Consider the following 24,014-nt stretch of genomic DNA (forward strand, 5'->3'; position numbering starts at 1 on the left):
TTTTTTTCCAAAATCACATTAACTCTTTTCTGAATATGAAATAATATATGCCTCCTATTAAAAAAATTAGAAAAATATGAAGATAAAAATTATCTGAAAACCCTTTGCAGAGAGAGTCACTGTTAACATTTTGGTAAACATCCTTACTTATATTTCTATATCCATTCATATATACGGCCTATGTGGTATTAACTTGTTTATAATAAATCCTGGCTACAGAAGGGGATTTATATCTGAAGCACATCGGATTCATGCTGTTGTCATCCTAAAGCTCATGAGAAAAGACAAAGACAGAACTTTCCCAGGCCACCTCCTCAGGCTGCATCTCCGTCACTGTGGAGAGAGAGAATGCCAGTTTTTTCCTTCTTGAGGTGCTCAGTGTGATCCAGGGGCTCTGGAGCCCTTCTTCCTTTCTTCGGATCAGCATTTCCGTAGGGCTGTCTCTGTCCCTCACATTGCCTCTCTCTTAACCTTGTGGAACAGCATCTTTCATTGTGCTGAAGTTTTAGAATTTTAGGTTAGAATATTTTTAAACTTTTTAATGGCTTCTAGGTTTTGAGTAGGTTTGCTCTATTCCAGGATTAGAAAAATATTTCCCTTTATTTTCTAAATATTTTAAAATCTGTTTGCAGGGTCCCTATGCTGATGGAGGGAGGCAGAGTCCCAGCTGTTTCGGGTGTCCCCACTTCATGGGTCGCATGGCCCTTGCTGTTCTCACTGGCTGGGATGCCACCCTTAGCTAGCGATCTGTATCTGCCCTGTGTCATTTCTTAGCATTTTAGTTTTCACGAGTTTATATTTTGATAACTAGCACACAAGTCTCCCGTTCTTTCTTTCTAAACATTTCTTGACTCTTCTTGCATATTTTCTCATCCCATGCCTGGGTCTCCCTGTCCTGTGTTTTCGTAAAAAATCTTGTAGGCATTGTGATTAGGATTACATTGACTTTATAGATTTATGTGAAAAGGTGAGCCAGAGTTTGTGACCGTTTTGCCCTCCGGCCTCCTTCCCACGGCAAGGAGCCAGAGGCAGTTAGCCTGCAGAGGAGCGTAGGTTGGAGATAGGTTGGAGAGGGGTGGGGGCGATGGGTCTTGGTGGAGAGGGTCGGGCTGGGAGTCGGGCGTGACTTTTGGGATGGGGAGCGCCAATGTCTCTTCTCTCTAAGAGAGAAGCTAGTGAAGACGCTGGTGGAGCTGCTGACCAGCCAGGTGGGAGAGAAGACGGTGGTGGTGCTGGCCCTGCGCCTCCTGTACCTGCTCCTGACCAAGCGGGAGTGGCGCCCGCTCTTTGCCCGGGAGGGCGGCATCTACGCTGTGCTGGTCTGCATGCAGGAATATAAGACTTCCGTCCTGGTGCAGCAGGCGGGGCTGGCGGTGAGTGGGCTGGGCCTGGCGGGAGAGCTCGATGGGCAGGAGGGGCACGTGGGGGGCTGCCGATCTTGAGGACGTGCTGTGGCGATTTAGACCAGGGAAGAGACCTTGGGATGGAAAGGCACAGGTGGGTTGAAGGTTCCGGCGGGACGGTCTCAGAGATTGAGTGCGTGTTTGGAGAAAGGGAGAAATATATTTTTAAGAATGACTCCCAGGTTTAAAAGGGAGCAGCAGAGGGGATGTGGAGGCCATTTACTCAGTGGGGGAATGTGGAAGGAGGAAGAGGTAGGGGAAGAAAATCTGGAGTTGAGTTTTTAGGTTTGTTGAATTTCCTGAGTCTTTTGAGTTACAGTGAAGCGTTTGGTTAGAGACTAATTTTCTGCACACGACAAAGTAGTTTTTTACCCTTTGATCCGAGTGGTACCCTTACGTAGAAAATACCCCCTCACCAGATGTGGGTGCCTTGCCACCCGGGCCTAGAAGATGGGGAAGGGGGGCCCCATTCAGGAGAGCTCACAGAAGAATTGGCTTCCTGACTACTCTAGACGTGATTGCTGGCTGGTAGGTGTGGGTAGGCTGTGCTCTGTATAGCCTCCGGTGCCTGCGGGGGATGGGTAGGCCGCAGCCCGAATCAGTTCTGAGAATGGATTCCTGCAGTATAATGGTAACAGCATGGACAGGAGCACAGGTCCCCCTGGAGCAGGCTGTTCCAGGGCGAGGCTGAGAGGCTCTTTCCTGGAAGGCGCCAGCTAGGTGTAGTTCCTCTGAAGAGCAGCCAAGCATTCATGTCTAGGCCTTGTTTGCTCCAAGAATTCCCTAACCCTCTCAGATTGCATGACCAAAATACAGCATTTGCCCCTAAATTCAAACTCTTGCCCCATAGCAGAAGTCATCATCTTGTTTATAACTTCAGGTTTACAGAATTCAGCTAATTGGGGAAAGGGGGTGGGTAACGACAGGGAGAAAGGCTCGTTATGAGGTAGCATATGCATGGAGGGTTCAGGCCATATAAGGGAGAGCGTCCTGAGAATTGGTTCTACTCTCCATCCCCGACGGGTTTCTTCTCAGGTGTCAACCCTTTCCCCAGGGAAGGTAGCCTCCACTCTAATGGTATAGCTTTCATCTTAATTTAATTTTCTTTATAGTACCAGCAAACAAGTCCACCGACGCCAAGGATTTTTTCCTATAATTCCAGTCACTCTTCTTGTGAGACAACCCCAATAGTCTTGTTGAAGAGGGTTGGCTACTGGCTTTGGAGGCCAAGGGACATATGTTTGCAAGTGTTAGCCTGTGGATGATAATTGAAGCTGTGGGAATGGATGAGGTTGCCCAGGGAGGAGTGCAGAGTGAGAGGGGACAGGAACTTCCATGTTCAAGGATTAAGCAGAGGAACTCCAGAGAGGCAGGCCAACCAGGAGGCTATGAAGTCCTGGAACTCAAGAGAAGGGAGGTTTTGCAAGGGGAGGGGTGGGGCAGGGGGATGGAAGAGAATGTCAAGGGAACCCTTTGAAGACAACTAGATGCTGTGACAGGTTCCCCGCCCCCCTCCCCAAGGAAGTTGCAGGAAGGGGCGGCCAGGCCACTCAGCCTTGGCGCCGGCAGAGTGAAGTGGTGGGCTGATTTTACCACTGACCCTCATTTTTTCCTTTGCTTTCTTTCCTTCTCTCTCTTTTTGTTTGTAGCATTTGATATCCCATCATGACTCTTCCATTTCCATCTCCTACTTGACCTATTTGCAAACAGCTCAGCTGCCCCAAAGTTTGGAATCGAGAATGAGGACCCAGCTCTCCTCTTTCTGTGCATGGTGGCCCTGCCCACAACTAACTCTCCATCCACATCCTCTTTGCAGGCACTGAAGATGCTGGCCATTGCCAGCTCCTCGGAGATCCCCACTTTTGTTTCTGGCCGAGATTCTATCCACCCTTTGTTTGATGCCCAGATGACCAGAGAGATCTTTGCCAGCATCGACTCAGCCACCCGCCCAGGCTCTGAGAGCCTGCTCCTTACTGTCCCTGCAGCCGTGATCCTGATGCTGAACACAGAGGGGTCAGGGCATCACCCTCCAAACTCCCGCTAAGCCCCAAGCCCCACTGCTGCCCCGCCCACATCTCATGGGCTTCACAGAAATTCACTTTATGTTGTTACCTCCAGATGAAATGTTGGTGGCCCTCTCTGACTGTTTTTGGTAGAGAGCCCAAGTAACTGGGGGGAGGGAGATCCCCAGAGAGAGCAAGGGCACGCTGACCTTCCTTCCTGGGGTTGGGAGGAGTGACCTGAGGTCAGGGAGCCAGATGTCCTGCCCTCGGAGGGAGCCCGGGGCCCTTTCCTCCCTCCGCAGCTGCAGTCCCCCTCCCCTCTGTACTTGCTTTCTGCTTCCATTGTGTTCACTCCCTCTCCATTCCCTCCTGGGTTATCTCCCTCCTCCCAGGTGCTCCTCTGCAGTGAGAAACGGTTTGCTCCTTCTCAACCTGCTTCTGTGCAACCACCACACTCTGGGGGACCAGATTATAACCCGAGAGCTGAGAGACACCTTGTTCAGGCACTCCGGGATAGCACCGGGGACAGAGCCCATGCCTACCACGCGCACCGTCCTCATGATGCTTCTCAATCGCTACTCAGAGCCACCGGGCAGTCCTGAGCACACAGGTACATTGTGGAAGGGGTGGTTTTCTTCTCAGGAATCAGGCAGTGCCGCCCTGTGGCCAGGAGGGCTAAGGCTTGTGGTACTAGCGCCTTCCTGGAAAGACACGATGAACCTTCAGGAAATGAGTAAGGGTCTTGGCGCTCCAGTTAGGTCTTAAGTAGAACTTCTAACCAAGAGGAGAAGGAGACTATAGAGTAGGTAAGGAAAATTACATATCTAGGGCCAGCCCGCGGGGCGCCTGCTGGCGCAGTCAGTAAACCTTGCGACTCTTGATCTTGGGGTTGTAAGTTCCAGCCCCATGTTGGGGTAGGGATTACTTAAAAATCAAATCTTTAAAGCCACCATGCTAGGTAGTAGGGGGATGTAATTATAATGGTTTATATTTATTGGTTGACGTAACGGCATAGCTACCATTTAATAGTAACAGGTAATTGTGTGACTGTATGAGATTAAAAATGTCTGTTTAACATGACAGTGTTTGCCATACTAAACTTTTTTCCAGATGCAGCTAGCTATATATTTGGGGCCAGAGAAGAAAATCCCCCACAGTTTGGTACAAACTACAGACATCCTCCAAACAGGAGGAAAATTTGGGGGTGATTTTCTGGGCCTGCCTAGTTCATGGTTTGACCAACTTGCATGACTCCTCTTCATACTCGTTTTTTTCCTCCCATGTGTCCGGGCAGCAGCACTGGAAGCCCCTGGTGCCCAGGGCCAGGATGGGTCCCCCGAATGCCTGATCCAATCCCTGGTGGGGGGCCCGTCTGCAGAGATCCTCCTGGGCTTGGAGCGGGTGCTGTGCCGAGAGGGCGGCCCAGGGGGCCCTGTGAGGCCCCTCCTGAAGCGCCTCCAGCAGGAGACCCAGCCCTTCCTCCTGTTGCTGAGGACTCTGGACGCCCCAGGGTCCAACAAAACTCTGCTGCTGACCGCACTGAGGTGAGGGGCCTGTTGGGGCACCCCTGCATCAGAGGCGAGGGGAGCCGGCAGACCACAGGGACTTTGCTTGTTTCCATCCCCTCACCAGGATCATGACCCGGCTGCTGGATCACCCTGAGGCCATGGTCCTCCCCTGGCACGAGGTCTTGGAGCCCTGCCTCAACTGTCTCAGTGGCCCTAGCAGTGACTCTGAGGTACCAGAGCCCTGGTAAGGGTGGGGGAGGGAAAGCCCGCTTCTGGGGCACCAGCTATCTTGTGAGGCTCTGGAGGGCAAAGTGCAGCCTTTCTGGGTGGGTCTGAACAATGAGAGGGGTGGAGAGGAAGGAATGTCATCTAAGAGTCCTCAGAACTGGGGCCGTTGAAGTAGAAATCTTTTGGCTGCAGCGGGATTTTAGATTCTGGGTTTGGGAGAAGTGCGCACAAACACTCCTCACTCTCCACCCTTCTGGGTTTGTGCGTTGTGGACCGAGGCTTGGGCACCAGGGCGGGCTGTTGAGAGAGCTTCGCCCTGGCAGGCAGAAGCACTGGAAGCTGTGCCCAGGCTCTGCCAGCTCGGGAGTCCCAGCACCCTCCTGCTCTGCCCCAATCTTCTTTGGTACTCTCCTTTTCCTGGGCTTTCAAGCTTCTCCAGAACCTCCCTCACCCACCACATTCTCTTTTCGGAACCCACCCCTCATCCCTTCGGGGGCCCGCCCTTCGTTTCCCGATGTTAATCTCTGCGGCTCTGGGCTCAGATTGTTCAGCAGCTGCTCTGCTTTCTGCACCGCCTGGCCTCCATGCATAAGGACTATGCTGTGGTTCTCTGCTGCCTGGGAGCCAAAGAGACCCTCTCCAAAGTCCTGGACAAGCACTCGGCTCAGCTGCTGCTGGCCTGTGAGCTTCGGGACCTGGTGACGGAGTGTGAAAAACACGCCCAGCTCTATAGTAACCTCACCTCCAGCATCCTGGCTGGCTGCATTCAGGTGAGGAGACTTGTGGGTCCAGAGGCGAGGGAGAACATCAGCCAGAAGCAGGGGAAGGGGATTCAGTGTGGGTCCCTGTTTGGCACCAGTGGTAGCAAATCCGGGGCACTTGTTTCCCAGCCGTTACCCCACACGGTCCTGTTCTGCCAAAATGTGTGAAGAAGGGCACTGAGTGCTTTGGTGCCCCTTGGCTTGTTCCGCAGACATGTTTCTATATGTTCTTCATACTCTTGCCTCCTCCCCACACCCCTTCTCTCTGATGTTGTGGCTGCAGATGGTCCTGGGCCAGATCGAAGACCACAGACGGACCCACCGACCCATCAACATCCCCTTCTTTGACGTGTTCCTCCGGCATCTGTGCCAGGGTCTGTGCCCCCATCTGCTTTCTCCTGGCTCGCACCCCAGTATTTGTTCTCCCCGGTCCCTTTCCTTTCTTCTCTCTCAACTAACCACGCTGCGACGGCCACCCCTGCCCCCTGCCCCCAGGCTCCAGTGTGGAAGTGAAGGAGGACAAGTGCTGGGAGAAGGTGGAGGTGTCCTCCAACCCGCACCGGGCCAGCAAGCTGACCGACCGCAACCCCAAGACCTACTGGGAGTCCAACGGCAGCACCGGCTCCCACTACATCACCTTGCACATGCACCGTGGTGTTCTTGTCAGGTAGGAACACGCACACACACGCATGTGCAAATATTTTGATACACCCCAGTATACATTCTCCCAAGTGCCCACATACGCGACTGTGTAAACCGGGTGCGTGAGGGACACACTCAAACTCGTTCTGTGCGGTGAACAGACATATTGATCCGCATTCCTTGTACAGTATAGACATCCTCACTCCCTGAGCTTGGTGATGTGCTTCTCCCACCAGGGACAGATGTCACTGCCCTGTGCGTGGTGTTGAGGGAGATTGAGAACTTCCTTACTCACTCTTCCCATGGGTGCTTGTTTCATGTGTACTCTGTGCCAGGCCCTGGGTGAGGGTTTGGGGCTGTAAGGGCAATAAGATGTGATCCCTGTCTTTGGGGAACTGGTGTTCTTGTTGGGGAGCTAGCCTGGAAAATCAGTAAGAGCAAGAAAAGGTGACATGGACCCTGAGGCCAAGTGAGAGGTGAGAGAAGGCTTCCAGAAGGAGGGGTTAAATGAGCTGAGCTTGGAAGTAGAAATTAGCTACATAAAGAGAGGGCAGGGTCTAGTCCAGGCAGAGAGACAGCGCATGTGCAAAATGGAAGTAAGAAACACAACGACGTGCTTGGGAGAAGTTTAAGTGACTGTGTTTGGCAGGAATGTAGGGTGTTGTTGTGAAATGGCAGGAGACAAAGCCAGAAAACTAAGCAGAGCCAGACCACAGAGCATTTTGTTAAGAAGTTAAGAAGTTTGAGCTTTATTCTGAAACTGGGGGAGCCACTGAAGGATTTTAAGAAGAGAAGAGATGCAACTAGATTTTTTTTTTTTTTTTTTTAATTTAGAAAAGTCACCCAGGTGAATGGGAGTTTCGGTTGGAGGCCGGAGGGTTGGAAGGTTTATGCAGTGGTCTCTTTGAGAAATGAAGATCTTCAGTTAGGCAGAGGGAGTGGGAATGGCGAGGGGGTGGTGGGCTGACAGATCTCAAGGGCCAGAGTCTCCAGGATGCGCCATTGACATGAGGGAAGCCATGAATGGGAGAGTCACAGTGACAGAGTGCTCTAGCGAGGTGGCAGTTTTCTTCCCGAGGGGGATGTAGGAAGAGGAGAGGAGCAGGCTTCTGTGGTTGGATGAGGGTGCCGTTTGGCATGTTGACTTTGAGGTGCCCGCGGGGTGTGACATGGAGATGTCTGTTGGGTACACGGCATGAAAGCTGAGAAGAGCCATTTAGGGTAGAGATATGGATTTGGAGTCATTCGGGTATTAGAGTTTGGTTGAAACTGTGGTTTTAAATAAAGTTACTTTGGGGGAAGATAAGAGGAGGGCAGAGACTGGGGAAGACTGACACTTAAGGAGGCGGAAGAGGGACAGGAGGCCAGAGGTGGAAGTGGTGGGTTGAAGTCATTTTGAACAAAGACCAGGGCCCCAGTTCGAACTCATTGATTTCTCCCCTTCCAGGCAGCTGACTTTGCTCGTGGCCAGTGAGGACTCAAGCTACATGCCAGCCAGGGTGGTGGTGTTTGGGGGCGATAGTGCCAGCTGCATCAGCACTGAGCTCAACACGGTGGGTCCCTGGTGCCCCCCCTTGACCTTACTCCCCATCTTTCTGTCCCAGGACCTCCTTGGAAGGATCCAGTCCCTGGGGGATTCCCACATTCCTTCCCCCAGGCAGGCTTTGCCTCCTAAGCGGTGAGAGCGCGGTTTGGCATGCAGATTTGCATGGGTCTATGGGCTCAGTGCAGCAGTAAAGTGCACCCACTGTCACAAGATTGGGTTGCTGTCAGTTGTCCCTCCAACCCCACTTCTAGAGGTGACAGTCCTTTCTCCTCCTCCCCTCCCCCATCAGGTGAATGTGATGCCCTCCGCCAGCCGGGTGATCCTCCTGGAGAACCTGACCCGCTTCTGGCCCGTCATCCAGATCCGCATAAAGCGCTGCCAGCAGGTGGGCTGAGGGAAGAGGCGGGGGGGGGGGGGGGCGGTCACGGGGTAGCACAGGGTCTTCCTAGTGATTGTGTCCCCCAGCACGTGGGGGCGAGGCTCAGGCCGTGCATCTGCTGGGGGATGGCCCAGGAGCCTGTTGAGTTCCAGGGATGTGGGAATGTCTCACGTGCCTCTGGGTAACTCAGGGCGTGAGGCCTGGATTTGTTTTTAGTAGTGCTTGGTGGCTGGGTGGCTTAGGGGATAGACAAGTCTGTGCATGTTACAGGGCGGCATTGACACCCGGGTTCGAGGCGTGGAGGTCCTGGGCCCCAAGCCCACTTTCTGGCCACTGTTTCGGGAGCAGCTGTGTCGCCGGACATGTCTCTTCTATACCATTCGGGCACAAGCCTGGAGCCGGGACATAGCAGAGGACCGCAAGCGCCTCCTCCAGCTCTGTCCCCGGTGGGTGGAGGAGGCAGGCAGTGGGCCGGGTTGAAGGGAGGAGGGAGAGGTTAACACAGCAGGAGGACTCTGTTAAGAAGTAGCTGGTGGGGAGCGTCTGGGTGGCTCAGTCAGTTGAGCAGCGGACTCTTTTGGCTCAGGGCATGATCTCACAGTCATGAGATTGAGCCCTACATGGGGCTCTGTGCTCAGCATGGAGTCTGCTTCAGATTTTTTCTCCCTCTCTCTCCCACTCACTGTTTCTCTCTCTCAAATAAATTTTTTAAATCTTTTTTTTTTTTTTTAAGTAGGTGGTGGGAGACTTCTGCAGGAGTCTGAAAGGTCAGGCAGCAGCTTAGACATGAGGGGAAGGGGAACACGGGTGACAAGTGTTTGCTGATGGCAGCAAGCTGGTTAGGGGACCAAGCACAGCGAGAGTGGGAGTTGACTGTACTTAATTGGAGGCCACAGAGAAACCTGTGCCTTAAACCCTTGACCACACATTCCTTATCCCCAGACTCAACAGGGTTCTGCGCTACGAGCAGAATTTTGCTGATCGCTTCCTCCCTGATGACGAGGCCGCCCAAGCACTGGGCAAGACCTGCTGGGAGGCCCTGGTCAGCCCCCTGGTGCAGAACATCACCTCCCCCGGTAACCATCCCGACCCCTGGCCCCACTAACCAGCCCCTCGTAATGATTCTCAGGGATCACATGAGTTAACGCTCTTGGTTCTCTTGGTCCCTGTCTTTATCCCTTAAGGCCTGTCGCCTCAGTGTTCCTCTCCTTCCTGCCCCAGGGACTGCTCCCTGAGACTCTGGTATTTGACTCTTCTCCTCCACCCCACCCCACCTGCTTAGCACCCCCCAGACTCCAGCTGAAGTAAGCCTCGGCCCGGCTCCCCCCCTTGAATTTTGTGTAATTGGGCCTTCTCTCTCCTCTTCTTGGGCTTTTTATCCCCCTATTTCCCATCACTTGTTTCTGACCTGTCTTCTTTTAGATGCGGAGGGTGTGAGCTCCCTGGGATGGCTGCTGGATCAGTACTTAGAGCAAAGGGAGAGCTCTCAGAACCCCCTGAGTCGAGCAGCATCCTTTGCCTCTCGAGTTCGTCGCCTTTGTCACTTGCTGGTGCATGTGGAGCCCCCGCCTGGGCCTTCTCCTGAGCCATCCACTCAGCCCAGTAAGTCCCAGCAATGGCCTGTTGAGCTGAGAACCTGGGCAGTGATGGTACCTGACTTCTCCCTGTCTTGGATCTTACTTTCCCTCACTGCTCCGCTCTGGGGCCTTTCCAGGGGTCAGTACCCAAGACCTCTGGATTCACTGCGGGGCTGAGACAAAGCCGCTTCCCTTACCCTCTGTCTCTGCAGTCAGCAAGAACAGTAAGGTCCGGGATCGGAGCCCCGGGCCGTCGGCAGCCCTTCCAAGCAGCAGCCTGAGGAACATAACACAGTGCTGGCTGACCGTGGTGCAGGAGCAGGTGAGTGCAGGGAAGCTGCAGGTTGGGGGCGGGGGGCTGCCAGCTTACTGCATCTGACGCTCCTTCTCCTCCCTTCTCAGGTCAGCAGGTTCCTGGCTGCAGCCTGGAGGGCCCCTGACTTTGTGCCTCGATACTGTAAACTCTATGAGCATCTGCAGAGAGCAGGCTCAGAGCTCTTTGGGCCTCGGGCAGCCTTCACGCTGGCTCTGCGCAGTGGCTTCTCTGGTGCCTTGCTCCAGCAGTCCTTCCTCACCGCTGCCCACGTGAGTACCACCAGCCTCCCGGTCACCTGGTGCAAGCTCACCTCTTTCTCTGCCTCTCACCTCCTCTCACCCCGCACTCTCCTGCTTCCACACCCTCTTCATGCTTGGCTGGTGCCCTTTCCATTGCCCCCAGATAAGTGAGCAGTTTGCCAGGCACATCGACCAGCAGATCCAGGGCGGCCTGGTTGGCGGAGCCCCTGGAGTGGAAATGCTGGGGCGGCTTCAGCGGCATCTGGAGCCCATCATGGTCCTTTCTGGCCTGGAGCTGGCCACTACTTTTGAGCACTTCTACCAGTGAGTGCAGGTCTGAGAGGTAGGGGAGGGGAGGCGTAGAGTCTAAAGAGGGTGAAGGTTTGAGTCTTGGAGGGAAGGGGGGGAGGAGGCAGGGGAGAGGAGAGATTAAGACACAGAGATGGCCATGGCACTGGTGGAAAGGGAGTAAGGAGGGAGAGGGGAGGTCGGGCCTGTGACTCAGGCCTGCTGCAACAGAGGAACCTACGTTCTGGAGGGGGAGGCAGGACCCGGGCCGGGCGGCCGCACTGAGGCTCGCCCGCTCTGCGTGCGCTGCAGGCACTACATGGCGGACCGTCTCCTGAGCTTGGGCTCGAGCTGGCTGGAGGGGGCTGTGCTGGAGCAGATCGGCCTCTGCTTCCCCAACCGCCTCCCCCAGCAGATGCTGCGCAGTCTGAGCATCTCGGAGGAGCTGCAGCGCCAGTTCCACGTCTACCAGCTCCAGCGGCTTGACAAGCTGCTCTTGGAGCAGGAGAATGAGGAGGAACAGGGCCTGGAAGAAGAGGAGGTAAGAGCAAGGGAAATGAGTGGGAGAATAGGAGAGCAAAAGGCTAGACCAAAGAAGGGAGCCCAAGAGCCCTTGAAATCCTTCTGTCTCTCAGGAGGAAGCAGAGGAAGAGGAGGCTGAAAAAGAACTATTTATCGAAGATTCAAGTCCAACAGTTTCCATACTGGTCCTGTCACCACGCTGCTGGCCGGTCTCCCCACTCTGCTACCTGTACCATCCCAGAAAGTGCCTTCCCACTGAATTCTGTGATGCCCTTGACCGCTTCTCCAATTTCTACAGCCAGAGTGAGGAGATAGGGACAGGCCATTGGAGATTGGGGTGAGATTTGGGGTGGCAGGAGAGGAAGAGGAGAGGACCTGTGGATAGGAATGCGTAGATAAAAAGAAAAATGGTCTCTAGGGACAGCAGTCTCCTAGGGAAGGGGGAAAAGGTGGGTTAGATCTTTCTTAACATCTCTCATCATTGCCTTCACTTTTGTATGAATTTGTTCCATTTTTCTTTTTCTAACTTCAAGTTGCATGCTTACTTAATTTTTACCCCTTTCAGGCTTCTTTCTAAGTAAAAATGCTTAAGGCTATTCATTTTCCTCTCAACATTGCTTTAGTTGCATTCATTTTCTTTTTTTCTTTTCTTTTCTTTTTTTTTAGATTTGTTTTTCTTGTCGTATCGTTTTCGGTAAAGTACACGTCTTAATTATGACTTAATGAATTTTATATACACATATACTCCCATAACCACCCCCAGAGCATTTCCAGCACCCGAGAAGACTTCCTGCTTCATGTCCCTTTCTAGTTAGTATGTTCTTCCAAGAGAAACCATTGTTCTTCTTTTTATCACCATAGATTCTTGCCTGTATTTGAACATCGTATAAACGGAATAATAGGGTATATATTCTGATGTGTCTGGTTTCTTTCAGCGGATGTAGTGTCCGTGAGGGCTATCCAGGGTGTCAGTTGTATTATTACTTTGTTCTTTGTGCTGTGGGTTCCTTTCCATTGTATGCATGTATTTACCCTTTCTGCTGTTGATGGGCATTTGGGATGTCGCCTAAGTTTTTATTATGCTGTGTGTGAGTATTTAGTATTTTCTTAGTTCTGAGGATTTTCTAATTTCCATTATTATTTCTGCTTTGATCTGTTACTTTTTTAGAAGTATATTTTAAAATTCCCAAACCAGTTTTTCTTCATTTAGTTGTCTTTTTGTTTTAGATTTCAACCCTCATTCCACTGTGGCTAAAGAACATGGTTTCTTTGATTCTGAATCTTTGCAATGTCTTGAGACGTCCTTTATGGCCTAGTAGATGGTCAGATTTTGTAAGTGTTCCATGTGTGGTTAAGAAGAACGTGTATTCTTCAGCTACTGGCTTTTACACATTACACTAAATCGACTTTGTTCATTGTATTCTTCAAATCTGCTGTAACCTTACTCATTTTTGTCTCCTTGATCTGTTACTGAGAGAAGTGTATTAAGATCTATCATTATGATAGTGAATTTTTAAAAGAATTTTTTGTTTATTTGAGAGAGAGTGCGCACAAGCAGGGGGAGTGGCAGGCAGAAGGAGAAGCAGACTGCTGAGCAGGGAGCTGGATGCGGGACTCGATCCCAGGACCCTGGATCATGACCTGAGCCAAAGGCAAACGCCTAACCAACTGAGCCACCCGGGTAACCCAATAGTGAATTTTTAAACTTTTCATCAGGTCAACTTTGCTTTTTATATTTTTTGACTGTGTTATTAGATAAAAGTTTAGGGGTGCCTGGTGGATGGCTCAGTTGGTTAAGCATCCGAACTCTTGATTTTGGCTTAGGTCATGATCTCAGGGTCGTAAGATCAAGCTACTCCTTGGGCTCCACGCTGGGCATGGAGTCTGCTTAATATTCTCTTTCTCCCTCTGCCCCTCCTCCCCCACCACATGCTCACACTCTCTCTAAAAATTAAAGTGTGGATAGAGGGGCCTGGAAGGCTCAGTCAGGCATCCAACTCTTGGTTTTGGCTCAAGTCATGATCTCGGGGTCATGGGATCGATCCCTGTGTTGGGCTTTGCACTCAGGGGGGAGTCTGTCCCTCTCCCTCTGTTCCTTCCCCCTGCACCCCACTCTCCCTCTCTCAAGTAAATAAATCTTTAAAAAAAATAAAGTTTAGATAAACATTTAAAATCATTTAACAGTGCCGTTCAGTAGAACTTTCTGCAGTGATGGAAAAGTTATTTTCGGCACTCTTCAGTATGATTTCCATTTGTGGCTACTGAAATGTGACTAGTTCTGAGGAATTGAGTGTTTAATTTTATTTACTTCAACCAGTTTAAATAGTCACATGTGGCTACCATAATGAACTATGCAGGTTTAAAGTCTTCATAGTTAATTAAACTTTATTATTATGAAATGACCTTCTTTCTTTCTAGTAAAGCTTTTTCTCTCAAAGTCTATTTTTATCCGGTGTTAATAATACACCAGCTTTCTTTGGTTAGGGTTTTTCCAGAATATCTTTCTATCCTTTTACCTTGTCAGGGGAGAATGATAATTCTTTTGGATTTCTTTTATTTTGGTGAAAGATAAATATAAAATTAGCCATTTTAACCATTTTTTAAAGATTTTATTTTTAAGTAATCTCTATACCCAGTGTGGGGTTCGAGCTTACAACCCTGAGTTCAAGAGTCATATGCTCCACTGACTGAGCCAGCCAGGTGCCCCTCCATTTTAACCATTTTAGGTGGACAATTCAGTTGTCCATTTACATAATTTTTTTTATTTGGAAATAATTTCAAATTTACAGGAAAATGGTAAGAATAATACAAAGAACACTCACATGCTCTTGTTTTTAAAAAAGACTTAGAGAGAGAGAGAGAGAGCATGAGCTGGATGGGGGGCAGAGGGAGGCAGAGGGAGAGGCAGAAGCAGACTCCCGAGATCATGACCTGAGCAGGAAGCCCGAGATCATGACCTGAGCCAAAGGCAGACACTTAAGTGACTGAGCCACCCAGGTGGCCCAAGAACACTCACATACTCTTTAGCCAAGTTTACCTTTCGTGAACATTTTGCCCCGTTTGCTCTTTGTGTATATATACATTTATAAAATGTGTATTTGTGCGCGCGCACACACACAAACACATTTTTTCTCCCCTAAACCACTAAGAGTAAATTGCATATATGCTGGCCCTTTGCCTCTAAATACTTGAATATATATTTCCTAAGAGTCATGGTGCTGAATAGTAATTCATTTATCAATTTCAAAAATTTAACATTGGTGTCATACTTTAGTCTATTGTCCACATTCTGCTTTGGTCAAGTGACTCCATAATGTCTGTTATTTTTTAGTCCAGGACAGCATCCAGGCCAGGATCATCTATTATGTTTAATTGTCAAGTCTTAGTGTGGAACAATTCCTTAGGCTTTTTTTGTCTTTTACAACATTGACACCCTTGGACAGTATAGCCATTTAAAATTTTCTACACGTTTTTCATTTTAATTTTGTATATCTCCTCATAATTAGATTCAGGTGATGCATTCCAGGCTAGAATCCTAAGTAAGTGACATTATGTCCTCTGTGTGTTTCGTTTGGAAGCACACAATTTCCATCTGCTCCTCTTTTGTCATGTGAATTTTGACAACCTGAACAAGAGGTGGTTTGATTTTCCACTGTATAGTTAATATTTTCCCCTTGCCACTATTAATAAGCAATCTGTTGGGGAGATACTTCCAAACCATGCCTATATTCTGCTCTCATCAGAATATGTGATCCCCAGAATATATCCCCCAGTATCATTTACTTTTAACTTTGCCATACTCTTATTTTAGGCAGGTGTCTTATAAATACCTAGAATTTGTTTTTTATTCAATTTAACAATCTCTCCTTTTGAGTTGTCAATTTTAGCCTGTTTATAATTATTATGAGTAATGATATATTTGGCTTTTATTGCTAAGCTTTTACATTTTAGTGTACCCTTATAATTTTAAGTTTTAGTTATTTCACATATACAAAAATATATATAAAATGCATGTACAGGTAAAAGAAGAATAATAAATTGAACACCTTTATAGATATGCTTCTACCTTGGGTTTTTGTGCATTTTTTTCCTCTTCTTTTGGATTGATCTTTTTTAATTCCTTTTTTTGTCTCTACCAGTTTTGAAAGTCACACATTCTAGTTCTGTGGTTGATTACCCTTATGTTTATAATCTGTATGTTTGACGTATTAATATCAGTCACCCACCTTCCTGAGCAATAAAAGGGCCATAGAAAATCTTTTTTTTTTAAGATTTTATTTATCTGAGGAGGGAGAGTGGGAGATCACAAAGGGAGAGAGGAAGAAGCACACCCCCCACTGACGGAGAGCCAGATGTGGGACTCAGTCCCAGGACCCTGGGATCATGACCTGAGCCAAAGGCAAACCCTTAACCGATTGAGCCACCCAGGTGCCCCAGGACCATAGAAAATCTTAACTGCAACTCTCAATCCCATCTTAATTGTTACTGTTGTTCGATATTTTAGGATTATCTTTTTTTCCTACCTCTCAAAGAGTCATTATTATTGTCTTTTTCAGTTGATGTTTAGATTTGCTATCATACTAGTTGCTTCCATCACTAATCCTTTTGCATCTTGACCCTTCTTTCTGAGTTCAGTCTCCTTCCTTAAGAACATCCTTTAGAAGTCTCTTCATTGAGGGAGTATTGGTGGAAAACTTTATCAGTGTTTGAGAATGGCTTACCTTCACTCTCATTTAAATACTTTTTTATTGTGATAAGTTTCAAATGTACACAAAGGTAGACAGAATGTGGGGCACCTGGATGGCTCAGTCACTTGAGAGTCTGCGTTTGGCTCAGGTCATGATCCCAGGGTCCTGGGATCAAGCCCCACATCGGGCTTCCTGCTCAATGGGAATTTGCTTCTCCCTTTCTTTTTTTTTTAATTTTTAAAAAATTTTTAAAAAAAGATGTATTTATTTATTTATTTGACAGAGACAGCCAGCGAGAGAGGGAACACAAGCAGGGGGAGTGGGAGAGGAAGAAGCAGGCTCCTAGCAGAGGAGCCTGATGTGGGGCTTGATCCCGGAACGCCAGGATCACGCCCTGAGCCGAAGGCAGACGCTTAACGACTGCACCACCCAGGCGCCCCGTGCTTCTCCCTTTCCTTCTGTGTACGCTCTCTCTCTCAAATAAATAAATACATCTTAAAAAAAAAAAAAGTAGTCAGAATAAACTCCAGTGTACCAACATGGGTCAATTCATGGCCGATCTCATTTCTTCTGTACCCCCACCCACTTTCCCCAGTTCTCAGATTTAAAAGATTAAGGATTCTCTTTTTAAAGGCAAGGACACTACAGTGATCAAACTTGGAGAAATTAATAACAATTCCTAATATCAAACAGTAAAGTGTCCATATTTCCCGTTTTTTCAAGTTTTCAAAATTAATTTTTTTGTTCATTGGGGATCCACACAAAGCCCACACCTTGCATTTGATTGAGCTCTATCTTCCGTCTCCATTGATGTGTAGCTTCAGCTTTCCGTTTTTGCCCCCTTACAACTGTCTGTGGAGGAAAACAGATCTTTTGCCACACAGAGTTGTCCACAGGCCGGATTTTGCTGACTGTATCCACATGGTGTCCTCTGGCCTGTCCTTCTGTCTCTTTCATTTCCAGAAAACAGATCCTTAGATGTAGAAGTTGATTTCGATTTGGGCGTGATTTCTGGGGCAAGAGCTTCATAGGTGGTAGTGTGTACTTCTGTCTGCCTCTGGGACGTCTTAAGATGGGTCAGTGGACTGCAGTGTTGCAAGTGTGCTCTGTAAATTATATGTAGTTTCCTGTCAGCTTTTAATGAGGCGGTCACTCGTTACCATTGCTTAGCTCTGTCGTTTCATTAGGCCGTACAAACTTGCACCATTCTAATTTTGTCATTCCCTATATCAGCCGGAATGTTTTCTCTATAAGGAGAAACTTCCGCTCGGCAACTTTTTGGTTACCCGGAAGTACGGTTTATACAAGAAAGGCTCGATTCTCTCCTCCTCCCCCTTATGTTTAACCAGTTTTCATAATAATGTGTTGGTTCCTCTAGCACCCTCCAAAGATAACCAATGTGGTCTTTTAAAAAAAATATATCATTATGATCTTCTGAATTTTAAGATATTTCATGTGTTTCAATCCAGCGCAGGTGTTACTTTCTTGATGTTCAGACTGTCCCATCTCTAGCCAGAGAGCACCTCTCACATTGGCTCCTTGTGATAGTCTCTGCCTTTGACAGCAGCCTTGCTTTCTAGTATGAGTGACCATCCAGGCTCATGTCGCCTGAGCTGTGACACAGGAGGAGGAAGAGATGCAGCCTAGTGGGTCTTTAAAAACCGTCAGCTCTTTGAGGGCAACACACAGGTCTCTTCTCTCTGGTGTTTCTTTCGTGGAGCCTGCCTGGTGTGGGGCGAGGCACAGGGTGGGCTCCCAGATACATGTGGCGGACCAGGGAGGCAGACACAGAGGAGGCTGAGCTCTGAAAGCTTAACAAGTCACTTCTGTGGGGGCCCTTCTCCCCACAGAGATCAGCAGGAGCAAAGCCTGACTGATAGTACACCCTGGCTGGCCTCAGCCTCTAACCCCCTCGCTCCCCCTGCTCTTTGTCTCTCCCCTTCTCTTCCGTGCTTTCCCAGGTCAGAATCATCCAGCCCTGGACATGGGACCCCATCGGCGGCTGCAGTGGACGTGGCTGGGCCGGGCTGAGCTGCAGTTTGGGGACCAGACCCTCCATGTGTCCACTGTGCAGATGTGGCTGCTGTTGCATTTCAATCAGACAGAGGTGCCCCAGCTCCTTAGCCTCGCTGTCTTCTCTTCTCCCTGTCACCGTTCTCCTCCTAAACTCTGTCCCTTCTTCCATCCTTCCCCCCTCTTATTTTCCTTTCCCCTGACTACCTACTCCTGACTGGCCCTGTTTCTCCTCACCAGGAGGTGTCTGTAGAGACCCTGCTGAAGAATTCTGACCTCACCCCGGAGCTGCTGCTCCAGGCACTTCTGCCCCTCACCTCAGACAATGGCCCTTTGACCCTGCATGAGGGTCAGGGCTTTCCATACAGGGGTAGGTTATCGGGGGGCTGGGCTGTGCCTCTGCTGCTAGGGGGTGGGGCTCTCATGGTGGGCGTGTGGCAGGGAATGAATGGGGTTCCCTTTGCCGCCACTCACCTCTCCCTCCCCTCCTCGGGTGCTGACTGGGAGTGAGTTCCAGGTGTGCTGCGGCTTCGGACGCCTGGGTCCCAGCGCTGTGGGGAGGCCCTGTGGCTGATACCTCCGCAGACGTACCTGAATGTAGAGAAGGATGAGGGCCGAACTCTGGAAAAAAAGAGGAACCTCTTGAGCTGTCTTCTTGTCCGTATTCTCAAAGCCCATGGGGAAAAGGGCCTCCATATTGATCAGCTGGTTTGTCTGGTAGGCAGAGGGGACCGTGAAGTTAGGGGAGGGAGACAGTCAGGCTCAGGGTTGGGGCTTAGCGCCAGGGATCAGCACAAGGGAAGGTAACCTCTCTCAGTACGAGACCTCGTAGGGTGATGTTTGCATCTGGGTTTTCTCTTCCTGACCGAGCACTTAGTTAGACAAGAAGATAGAGACAAGATGTGAGTGTTCACCACGTGCCAGGCCCTATTCCAAGAGTTTGCATGAGTAAGTCATTTAATCCTCACAGCAGTCTTATGGGACAGGTGATGGTGGTGGTGGTATCATCATCATCATCATCATCATCATCATTATTTTATTATTTACTATTATTCCCATTTGACAGAGAAGAAAAGAGGCATGGGAGTTAGTAACGCATCCATAGTCATACAGCTAGTAAGTGGAAGAGCTGAGGATTGAACCTAGGCAGGCTAGCTCCTCTAGGTAAAAGTGGCTTCGCTGTTTCCTCTTTTCCCATCCAGGTGCTGGAGGCCTGGCAGAAGGGTCCAAACCCCCCTGGAAGCCTGGGCCGCACTGTTGCAGGAGGCGTGGCCTGTACCAGTACTGATGTCCTCTCTTGCATCCTGCACCTCCTGGGCCAGGGCTACGTGGAACGGCGCGACGACCGGCCCCAGATCCTGGTGTATGCCACCCCAGAGCCCACAGGGCCTTGCCGGGGTCAGGCAGAGGTCCCCTTCTGTGGCAACCAGACCACCAAGACCTCCAAGCCTAGGTAGCCATCCTCAGTCCCATTCCCCTGCTGCAAGGGCTCCAAGCCAGTAGGGAGGGATGGGCTCCCCAGGACAGTTGGCGCTGCGGTGACATGGAGGAGGTTTAGTGCCAAAGTCAGGCTCTTTTGTGGGAAGATGCTTCATTTCTCTCTCTGTTTTACCCCATTTTCCCTGCCTCTGTTATTTCTCCCACTTTGCTAGTCCTCATTACCCCTGTCACCCCCTTCTCTGCCTTCCTCACTGGGGGACCTTGTTGTCCCCATCCCCCTAGAGCCAACCCTTAGGCAAGGGACCCAGACACATAGCTTCTGTATAGATGTCTCTCATTCTAAGCAAAAAAGAAGTATCACACCGATGCGCATAGAGTGCTGATGACGCATTCTGCTCTGTGAAATGTACAAACTCTACTTTTCAAGAAGCCTGTTCTACAGAGGAATTTGCCGTAGGATCCCCCTAATTAGCTGGCACCCCTAAAGCTTGTCCCGTCACATCCAGTTCACCGAGTGTTGTTCCGGCACTACTTTTAGGCCTGCCCCTGCACTGCGTGTAAAGAGAGTTCTCTAGAGGAGTCGCTTGCATACACATCACATGGGGATCTCATTAAAACGCAGATCCTGATTCAGTGGAGCTCCCTGTGATACTCAGGCTGCTGGTCCTTGGCCCATATTTGAGTAGTAAGGCCGTAGACTTTGGTTTCTCACCAGACGGATCGCTGGTGTTTGGGGTGGGGTTTACAATGGGATTATCCCATCCATCCACTGTGGGGATCCCGTCCGCCCTTAGCATCCAGATCCCTGCCCACCAGATTCCCGGAGTGCCCAAAATCACTGTGACAGCCCGCCCCAGCCCTCGCGTACAGATGCTTCTGTGGAGAGCCACGCTCTGACTATGGGTTCAGGTGGTCATCCTGGGGCTGGTTAAGCGCACACAAGCAGGGGCGCACAAGTGGGAGCTGAGGGCCAGGGGAGGGGTTCACTTAGTAGATAAGCAGGGCAGGGAGATGGATTGCTGCCTCTTCTCTCCCCTCAAGCCCAGAAGCTGTAGCCGCCCTGGCCTCTCTCCAGCTGCCTGCAGGCCGCACCATGAGCCCCCAGGAGGTCGAAGGGTTGATGGAGCAGACGGTACGGCAGGTGCAGGAGACGCTGAACCTAGAGCCCGATGTAGCTCAGCACCTTTTGGCTCATTCTCACTGGGGTGCTGAACAGCTGCTGCAGAGCTACAGTGATAACCCCGAACCCCTGCTGCTGGCAGCTGGGCTGTGCCTACCCCAGGCCCAGGCTGCCCCCGCACGCCCCGACCACTGCCCTGTGTGCGTCAGCCCGCTGGAGCCCGACGACGACTTGCCCTCCCTCTGCTGCAGGCACTACTGCTGTAAGGTGAGGCCCCGCCTGTTTCTCACCTGCCCCGGCTTTCCACCTGCAACACAATTCCTTGGCAAGTCTGGGGTTCGACCCCAGCACTGCCATTTCCTAGCTGGGGCAATGTTGGACAGGCCGCTTAGTCCCTCTCAAACTGGTTTTGTCATCTGAAAGGGTGCCACCAGCCTCAGCATTCTGAAGAGTGGTTGTCAGGATCCAGCACTAATGTATCAGTGGCTAAAACTTTGCTACATATTATAATCACTGGGAGCTTTTAAAAATCCTCATGCTCGGGGCGCCTGGGTGGCACAGCGGTTAAGCGTCTGCCTTCGGCTCAGGGCGTGATCCCGGCGTTATGGGATCGAGCCCCACGTCAGGCTCCTCTGCTATGAGCCTGCTTCTTCCTCTCCCACTCCCCCTGCTTGTGTTCCCTCTCTCGCTGGCTGTCTCTATCTCTGTCAAATAAATAAATAAAATCTTAAAAAAAAAAAAAATCCTCATGCTCGTGTCACCCGGGCAGCTCAGTCGGTTGAGCACCTGACTCTTGATTTTGGCCTCAGGTCATGATCTCAGGGTTGTGAGATCGAGCCCTGCATTGGGCTCCATGCCCAGCATGGAGCCTGCTTGGGTTTTCTCGCTCTGTCCTTTTTTCCTGCCTTTAAAAAAAAAAATCCTCATATGCTCAAACTGTAACCCAGACCATTTAATCAGAATCTTGAGGTGAAACCCAGGCATCTGAAGTTTTATTTTATTTTTTTTATATTTAAAAATTTTTTACTTTATTTTTTATAAGATTTTATTTATTTATTTACTTGAGAGAGAGAAAGAGTAGGGGAAGAGGGACAAGCAGACTCCATGCACAGAGCCCGGACCGGGGTTCGATCCCATGACCCGGAGATTATGACCTGAGCCGAAATCAAGAATTGGATGCTTAGTCTGCCTTCGGCTCAGGTCATGATCCCAGCGTTCTGGGGTCGAGCCCCGCATCGGGCTCCCTGCTCAGTGGGAAGCCTGTTTCTCCCTCTTCCACTCCCCCTGCTTGTGTTTCCTCTCTCGCTGCCTCTCTCTGTCAAATAAATAAAATCTTAAAAAAAAAAAAAAATTGGACACTTAACCGACTGAGCCACCCAGGTGCCCCATTATTTTTTGAAGATTTTACTATTTATTTATTTATAGCACAAGCAGGGGGAGGGGCAGAGGGAGGAGGGGAGAGAGAATCTCAAGCAGATTCCACACTGAGCACAGAGCTCCGTGTGGGGCCGATCCCATGACCCTGAGATTGTGACCTGAGCCAAAACCAAGAGTCAGATGCCTAACTGATTAAGCCACCCAAGTGCCCTAGGCATCCGGAGTTTTAAAAACTCAGGTGATTCCAGTGCTCAGGGTAGGTAGGTAGATAACGCACACACGTAAACCCTACACCACGGTACTTCATAAGTGAGAAGCGTTATTAAATTGGTGATGACAGTAGTTTATGGTTTCCTTATCACCAAGTCTCTTTATCTCAGAACATCATCACTTACCATATATTCTCATTGAATACAAACATGAAGGGAGATGGTGTAAAACAGAGAATAACACAGAAGTGGAGGGAATTACGGGAAGCCAGGTGTTGCCACTGTGAAGTGGAGCAGAGAAGGCTCTAGACAGGGGAGTGAGTGGTCCTCACTGGCAGGGGAGAGGGCCTGAGGTGCAGGGACCCAGGGTGCTGAGTGTCACATATTCCCTGCCTCACAGCTCTGAGAACTGGTCCCAAGCCCACATACCTCAGCTTAGCAGGACGAGCAGGCTTGTTGCCGTGAATCTAGCTGCCTCTGCCAACAGCGTCTCCCCAGGGGTGGGTGATCCGGGACTTGAGTATTGGCTTCGTGTAGACGGGTACTTTCTCTCACTCCCTTTTGCTCGGCTTCAAGTTACTCTTCCCACACCATTGCCTGCACTCCCATTTTCCCAGGTTCTGAATTATTTCCTTTCTACTTCACTTCATCATTCAACTAATGTTTGTCATGAACTCACTGTGTTCACAGCACCGGGTGCTGCTTTATGAGGGGGTGGGGAAATCCCAGCTAGAAATGACCTAAGAGCTAATAATACGAGCAGCTAATACTTATAGGGGATGCGTTCTGGGCCGTTCCACTGTGACATGCGTTATCTTGCTTAATTTCCTCGGTAGTTGCGTGAGGTAGGTATTTTTACTGTTACCATTTTGCTGGAGACAGATGGAAGCGCCCGGAGGAGAAGTCACCTGCCCAAGGTCAGGATTCGGACTTGGGCAGTCTGGCTCCAGGGCCCTCCCTCACACTCTAATGACAAGTGCAGGAAGGAAATACAACAGGGTCATGTCATAGGAAGTGACCCAGGTGAGGAGTGGGGGAGGGGCCTGTCAGGGACTTCAGATTGGGGAGGTCAGGGAAGGCCATCCCGAGGAGGTGACGATCTAGGGGAAGAGAGTGACAGAGGGGACAGTGAGTACGAAAAAGCTGAGCCTGGTGGCTAAAGCACAGTGACGTGGTGGGATAGCAGAGGGAGAGATTTGGGAGGGAGACGGGGGCCCACTTGGGTTGGGATTGGCAGACGGTGGGCTTGATTTCACGGAAAGCCACGGTGGGGTCAAGCAGGGGAGTGATAGGAATGATGTGATTTATATTTTTGAAAAGGTGACTGCTTGTGGAAGAAGGACTTGGGCGGATCAAGTGTGGAAGCAGGGCACGCATTGGGAGACTTGTACCAAGAGCCAGGAGGTGGTAGGAGTTTGGCCCAGGGTCAGCCGTGAGGAAGGAAGCAGACGGATTGCTGTACATCAGGAGGGAGAGCTGACAGGGCTCGGCGGAGCCAACGTGGGGACTTAGGACAAGGGAATCAAGGGTGCTTCTTGGGTGCTTCCTCTGACCATGCTTTCTGACCTGAGTATCCGGGTGGATGAGATGTGTCATCCGCTGAGTTGAGCAACATGTTGGGGCTGGGGCTCGGTGTGGAGGGCAGGTTTTCGAAGAGAAATTCAGTCTGTTCTGGCCATGGGAAGTTTGAGCTTCGTGTTGGACACCTGTCTGGGACAGGGGGATTTGGAATTAAGTCGAGAGGCCTGGCTAGCA

The 24,014-nt window shown here is 50.2% G+C and overlaps 1 protein-coding gene across 3 annotated transcripts in view; it reads left to right on the plus strand.

The window, feature by feature from the left end:
* CUL9 (cullin 9) overlaps positions 1-24,014 on the plus strand; it is a 37,064-nt gene that overhangs the window by 7,598 nt on the left and 5,452 nt on the right. For 2 of the 3 annotated variants that reach the window (XM_040643499.1, XM_008691887.2), the window contains 23 exons: positions 1,166-1,373; positions 3,220-3,416; positions 3,799-4,016; positions 4,701-4,950; positions 5,039-5,144; positions 5,685-5,912; positions 6,187-6,277; positions 6,399-6,570; positions 7,993-8,098; positions 8,381-8,476; positions 8,741-8,916; positions 9,413-9,546; positions 9,893-10,072; positions 10,260-10,369; positions 10,450-10,632; positions 10,766-10,926; positions 11,203-11,431; positions 11,526-11,715; positions 18,062-18,207; positions 18,354-18,483; positions 18,631-18,830; positions 19,316-19,566; positions 20,595-20,940. In XM_040643499.1, the coding sequence (XP_040499433.1) occupies positions 1,166-1,373; positions 3,220-3,416; positions 3,799-4,016; positions 4,701-4,950; positions 5,039-5,144; positions 5,685-5,912; positions 6,187-6,277; positions 6,399-6,570; positions 7,993-8,098; positions 8,381-8,476; positions 8,741-8,916; positions 9,413-9,546; positions 9,893-10,072; positions 10,260-10,369; positions 10,450-10,632; positions 10,766-10,926; positions 11,203-11,431; positions 11,526-11,715; positions 18,062-18,207; positions 18,354-18,483; positions 18,631-18,830; positions 19,316-19,566; positions 20,595-20,940 (4,108 nt within the window). The remainder of the gene's footprint in view (positions 1-1,165; positions 1,374-3,219; positions 3,417-3,798; positions 4,017-4,700; positions 4,951-5,038; positions 5,145-5,684; positions 5,913-6,186; positions 6,278-6,398; positions 6,571-7,992; positions 8,099-8,380; positions 8,477-8,740; positions 8,917-9,412; positions 9,547-9,892; positions 10,073-10,259; positions 10,370-10,449; positions 10,633-10,765; positions 10,927-11,202; positions 11,432-11,525; positions 11,716-18,061; positions 18,208-18,353; positions 18,484-18,630; positions 18,831-19,315; positions 19,567-20,594; positions 20,941-24,014) is intronic. The other variant, XM_008691888.2, reaches the window with a different exon arrangement.

Source organism: Ursus maritimus, unplaced genomic scaffold (genome assembly GCF_017311325.1).
Source record: "Ursus maritimus isolate PB19 unplaced genomic scaffold, ASM1731132v1 scaffold_29, whole genome shotgun sequence".
Classification (NCBI taxonomy): Eukaryota; Metazoa; Chordata; class Mammalia; order Carnivora; family Ursidae; genus Ursus; species Ursus maritimus.